This window comes from Ranitomeya imitator, chromosome 4 (assembly GCF_032444005.1).
Source record: "Ranitomeya imitator isolate aRanImi1 chromosome 4, aRanImi1.pri, whole genome shotgun sequence".
NCBI lineage: Eukaryota > Metazoa > Chordata > Amphibia > Anura > Dendrobatidae > Ranitomeya > Ranitomeya imitator.
The window spans coordinates 623,462,057-623,468,056 of record NC_091285.1 but is presented as its reverse complement, the minus strand read 5'-3'; the positions used below and the strand labels follow the sequence as shown (position 1 = coordinate 623,468,056).

At 42.3% G+C, this 6,000-nt stretch overlaps 1 protein-coding gene across 1 annotated transcript in view; it reads right to left on the bottom strand.

Annotated features, from left to right (window-relative positions):
* Window positions 1–1,916: 1,916 nt before the first annotated feature.
* The window catches only part of VAMP8 (vesicle associated membrane protein 8), a 40,364-nt gene continuing 36,280 nt past the window's right edge, over window positions 1,917–6,000 (bottom strand). The window contains exon 3 of the mRNA XM_069766647.1: window positions 1,917–4,185. Within this exon, the coding sequence (XP_069622748.1) occupies window positions 4,042–4,185 (144 nt within the window). The 3' untranslated portion in view covers window positions 1,917–4,041. The remainder of the gene's footprint in view (window positions 4,186–6,000) is intronic.

The window sequence follows — 6,000 nt, the reverse complement described above, 5'->3', positions numbered from 1 at the left end:
GAGAAGCCAATTTCTTTTTTGGAAGAAGGTCCTGTGGACTGAAGAAACCAAGATTGAGTTGTTTGGTCATACAAAAAGGCGTTATGCATGGCGGCCAAAAAACACAGCATTCCAAGAAAAACACTTGCTACCCACAGTAAAATTTGGTAGAGGTTCCATCATGCTTTAGGGCTTTGTGGCCAATGCTGGCACCGGGAATCTTGTTAAAGTTGAGGGACGCATGAATTCCTCTCAGTATCAGCAGATTCTTGACAATAATGTTCATGAATCAGTGACAAAGTTGAAGTTACGCAGGGGATGGATCTTTCAGCAAGACAATGATCCAAAACACCGCTCCAAATCTACTCAGGCATTCATGCAGAGGAACAATTACACTGTTCTGGAATGGCCATCCCAGTCCCCAGACCTGAATATCATTGAACATCTGTGGGATCATTTGAAGAGGGCTGTCCATGCTCGGCGACCATCAAACTTAACTGAACTGGAATTGTTTTGTAAAGAGGAATGGTCAAAAATACCTTCATCCAGGATCTCATTAAAAGCTACAGGAAGCGACTAGAGGCTGTTATTTTTGCAAAAGGAGGATGTACTAAATATTAATGTCACTTTTCTGGTGGGGTGCCCATACTTATGCGCCTGTCAAATTTTGTTTGAATGCAGATTGCACATTTTCTGTTAGTAATGTTTCTGCCTTGAAATGAGGTTTATTGTACTGTGTCCAACAGTTATTAGATATATGAAACTGAAATAGCTGTTGCAAAAAAAACAATTTTTATAAAACATTAAGCTTAAGATTAATAAGGGTGCCCAAACTTTTTCATATAACTGTATATTATATTAGAGTCTCTGTGGCTGCAGGATTTGCGGCTGTTCGGGAATCTCCACGTGTTCAGGCTAATAGCCACAAATCACGCAGCCGCAGGGACTGGAACATAATATACGAGCACTCCCAGATACTCTGATAACACCTGAGCATGCTCAGGTAAGACATTATCCGAGCACGTTCGCTCATCACCAACCAGTGGCTGACAGCCTTCCCTGTATAAGTGTGCTGTCAATCACTAATTAGGACCGCCCACTGGACTCCTAAGCCCAGAAGGAATGTTAATGAATAAATTCTAAGCTTTGCTGAATCTATTCCCCACAAAACTATATGTCAATCTTTTCAAGCAGTGGAGACCAAGAAAGAAGGACGGGAGACCTTGACCTTTTGGGATCAAATTATTTTACAAGCAAAAAAACTCATCTTGGGTAAATAGAAGGACTTTACAAGTGTGTTCGTTATTGGATCAGCCATCAGATGAGCCCGAGATTATTGACGCAGTGAACATAATAATATCTTGTAGATTGGCACCCAGGTTGTTTGTGTGTCACATTCAGTGTCTGGCACAGCCGTGGAGGGGGCACAATATATGAAGCATTAAAGTGGCAGAACATAAATCCATATATGACTGGCTATATGGGTGCAAGATCATGTCATAGAGCTGCAGTGAGGGTTTGTCCATCTTTAGGGACATTTTTACTTAGATTCACAGATTTGGGGCCAAAAATCATTTTTCAAATAGAATTTCATTAAAAAGCTTAGAAAAAAAAAGACTAAGAGTGACAATCTTTCCAGTCAGTCAATGAATGAGCTCACTGACAGAGTCTCAGTTGACTCATTTTGAAACCGTGCAACCCTGAGGCCATATAGAAGATAAATAGGGTGACATTTTTAATAAAACCCAAATGCAAAATTGATTTTTAACCCCAAATGCCTGCATTTACAGAGAAAAATTTTGTCCACAAAGACAGATAAAAAAAAAAAAAACACCTGGAAAAATGCAATTTAAAGATACACACATGGCATGAGTGCCCATTCATTAGAACATAAATGTGATCTCCAGCGATCACTCAGACTGAACAAATAGTCCTTGTATTAAAAAAAATGCTTTATAGTACGATCAGACCAGCAAGAAAAGATAAGGAGTCATTTCTCTTATCTGCCATTAAAATACACTTTACTAAATTACATTATTTTCATATCAGTAGTACATTTATTCCATATATACAAGCACGCACCTTCCTCATCTCTATTAGACTGGGATTTTCCTGTCCCCCAATTATCAAACAGATCAGTTTATATAAATTATGTTTTTTTTTTCTTTGATACGAAATTCTGTGCTTATAGAATCCTTAATATTTTATTATAGACGTTGAATATTAGGATTTCTGATACACGGCTCCAAATCTCCTGCATAGACACAGAATTAAAATAAGAGGACATGTTAATTCCCCACAGCCACCACCAGAGGGCAGAAAGGAGATCAATGTATAAACAATATGCAGTGTGCTCCCTCTAGTGGCCACTGTAATGAAACTATTCTGTGCAAAAATTGTGGATAAATATATATATACTGTAATATAATTTCTGGGCATTTCATTATAGGAATGCAATGGACAGTGGCAAACCGTACCCAAATGTGCTCTCTGTTATTCTACCGGTTACAGATCGCAGTGGAGAAAGTCATCTTGTAAAGTCCGCACATATGTATGTATACACATTTATCATCTAAACCTTAGTGTATAGTCGCTGGGGTCCGGCCATTGGGATCGCCCGTGCTCTGAGGTGCTCAGTGAATCTACCACCACTACATTCACTGTCTATGGGACTGATGGAGATCGTTGAGCGGTTCACGGCCATCCCAGTCCTATAGACAGTGAATGATCTGTGGTCACACATGCGCATTACTAATACATACAGGAGACCCCATACTCATGATCAATTGGGGTCTCAGTGGTCACCCCCTCACAACCCAGAGATCATATATTAGTCACTTAGCTGATAAAGATTATGGGCACAACCGCTAATATATATTTTATTTGTTCCCTCCTAAATTCCTACTTCTCTGGAGTCCCGTTATCCTGGACGCCATCTTGGCGTGTTTGGGGCTCCATAATTACTTACCCCATACTCTGCATATATAAATACTAGGAAAAGATGAACTATCATCAGCTCATCGGTGTGGAAAATGCCTGAGATTCGGGTGCGGTGCTCCAGAGCAATGGAGACCATAGAAGAAGAGGGAATTCTCCAGCAACCGCAAAAACATAAAAAAAAAGTCATAGTGACGCCGAGTCAACGCGATTTGAGAGTCCTGACTCTTCATCCAGGACAACGTGAAATGCGTAGACTCGGCGTCACTATGACTTTTTAAACCACCTTCCCTATTTTTTAAGCAAATATTTTTGCGGTTGCTGGAGAATTCCCTCATCATAAATAAGTATTCGCTCTATTGGATGAGATCCTGCAGGATACAGGCGCGACGAAACCCAGGCGCGACATCACACGCCTCTAGTGCTTCACTTTATGGGCCAAAAACAAAATACCCCCATTGTAAAGGGGCCCCGAACACAATAGATAGTTGGAGGATGAACCATTGTTAGGCTGATCGTTCGTCAGACCGCTAGCTCTTATGGCGCCATCTGAGCGAGCGCTCCTGTGTTCTCTACGAGAGCACCACTGCCAGATTTTTGTGGCGGCGGCTTATCTCGTCTCGAAAAAAAAAGAAAAAGGAAAAGGATCAGCGATCTGAAGACTGACATGCAGGATCATTATCTCCCCAACATCATCTGTCAGGGGAGAGAGTTTTGAGGCCCTCATACACACTGTTGACCAAGCGTGGTGATATCGGAGGGCTCGGCTAACACTAGGGGGCTGTCAGTAGGTCCAGATCTCACCAACGTGGAACATTAGAAGAACACAAAAGTACACGATCAGTTTATCACTCTAAGCTCAGAACATGGAGACCGATGCACGTACATTCGGCCATACAAGGAGAGAGATCAGATCCCAACACAAAGATGTCAATATATATATGTGGAAATCGCTAAACATGGGGGATATCAAATACAGCATCCAATCATACAGGCAGGTAATCTGCCCTCAGATATTGGGGGGCTGAAATCATCAGTCACATGATCGGTTTTCTGCATCAGGCATTGGGGTTCATTCAGGATCAGCGCCAGAGATGAAGAAGAGCGTATGGTAACAGGAGACGTCTATGTGGGGATGACGCCGGTGGCCAAGAGGATGATGAGCAGGAGGATGATTCCAACAATCACGCAGATTATAGCGATCATCTTCGCATTTTTCCACCAGTATTTCCTGGCGACTTTCTGCGATGTGGTCTTGAAGTGTTCGGACTGGGGGGGAAGACAATGATGGGGTTAATGGAGGATGAAGTTGATCATCAGAAAGTTCTCGAGAGGAGAAACAAATAAAAAAAGTTATACATCTGCACATAAATGGTCCATTATACATAGTATACACACATTCATTTTAGATCAAAAGGTATACGCCCACTTGACACTTCATAGTAACGTGATGGCGCTGCCACCACCAGCGGTCACAGACCTGTGCGCCCGTTACAGGGGAGTATGAACCCTATAAAGAGATGCAATCACTGTGTGATCAGGAGGAGGACCCCGGCCCATCCGGACAATGTAGGGGCCACCACAGTGTGGTTCCCAGTGCGGCAGATTACTGGGGGGCCGCAGGGCAGGAAATGACAGCAAACAGGATGCAGGAAGGCCACTTATTGTTTGCAGGGGTCAGACCCCCACTAATTATATAATGATGGCGTCTCCTGGTGATGTACCAGCTTATAAGATACGAATAACCCTTAAAAATGTTGTCCCTCAAAATGGACAATTCAAAAAAATATATTAATTTCTACTTATATGCATGTATTTAGGGCTAAAAAAAAAAAAAATCTTCAATTAGGTTCAATTAACCCCTTCACCCCTGGACAATTTTCCTTCTTTTTCTATTTTCCCCCACTCCTTCCCAGAGCCATAACTTTTTTTGTTTTTGTTTTTTATTTTACGATTACGTATTTTTCCGTCCCCCTAGCCATATGAGGGCTTGTTTCATGCGGGATGAGTTGTATTTTTGAATGACACCATCCATTTTTTATCATGTGATGAACTAGAAAGCGGGAAAAAAAAAAAATACAAGTGCGCAGAAATGGCAAAAAAAAAAGCCAATTCCTCAACTGTTTTTTTTTTTTTTTTTTTTAAATTTACCATGTTCACTATATAGTAAAACTGACTTATATGATTCTCCAGGTCAGTATGGTTATTCAGATACCAAACATGTATAGTTTTGTGTTGTTTTTTAACCCCTTAATCCCATATGACGTACTATCCCGTCCAGGTGACCTGGGACTTAATTCCCATGGACGGGATAGTACGTCATATGCGATCGGCCGCGCTCACGGGGGGAGCGCGGCCGAATGTCAGCTGCCTATCGCAGCTGACATCCGGCACTATGTGCCAGGAGCGGTCACGGACCGCTCCCGGCACATTAACCCCCGGCACACCGCGATCAAAGATGATCGCGGTGTGCCGGCGGTGCAGGGAAGCATCGCGCAGGGAGAGGGCTCCCTGCGGGCTTCCCTGAGACGATCGGTACACGGTGATGTGCTCACCGTGTACCGAGCGTCTTCTCCCTGCAGTCCCCGGATCCAAAATGGCCGCCGGGCTGCATCCGGGTCCTGCAGGGAGCACTTCCGGGTCAGGATCAGGCTGCAGCTGCAGCTCTAATCCTGCCCGGCTGTATGTCAGATCACCGATCTAACAGAGTGCTGTGCACACTGTCAGATCGGTGATCTGTGATGTCCCCCCCTGGGACAAAGTGAAAAAGTAAAAAAAAAAATTTCCACACTTGTAAAAAAAAATAAAAAAAAAATTCCTAAATAAAGCAGAAAAAAAAAAATATTATTCCCATAAATACATTTCTTTACATAAAAAAAAAACAAAAAAAAACAATAAAAGTACACATATTTAGTATCGCCGCGTCCGTAACGACCCGACCTATAAAACTGGCCCACTAGTTAACCCCTTCAGTGAACACCGTAAGAAAAAAAAAAAAAAACGAGCCAAAAAAACAACGCTTTATTATCATAACGCTGAACAAAAAGTGGAATAACACGCGATCAAAAAGACGGATATAAATAA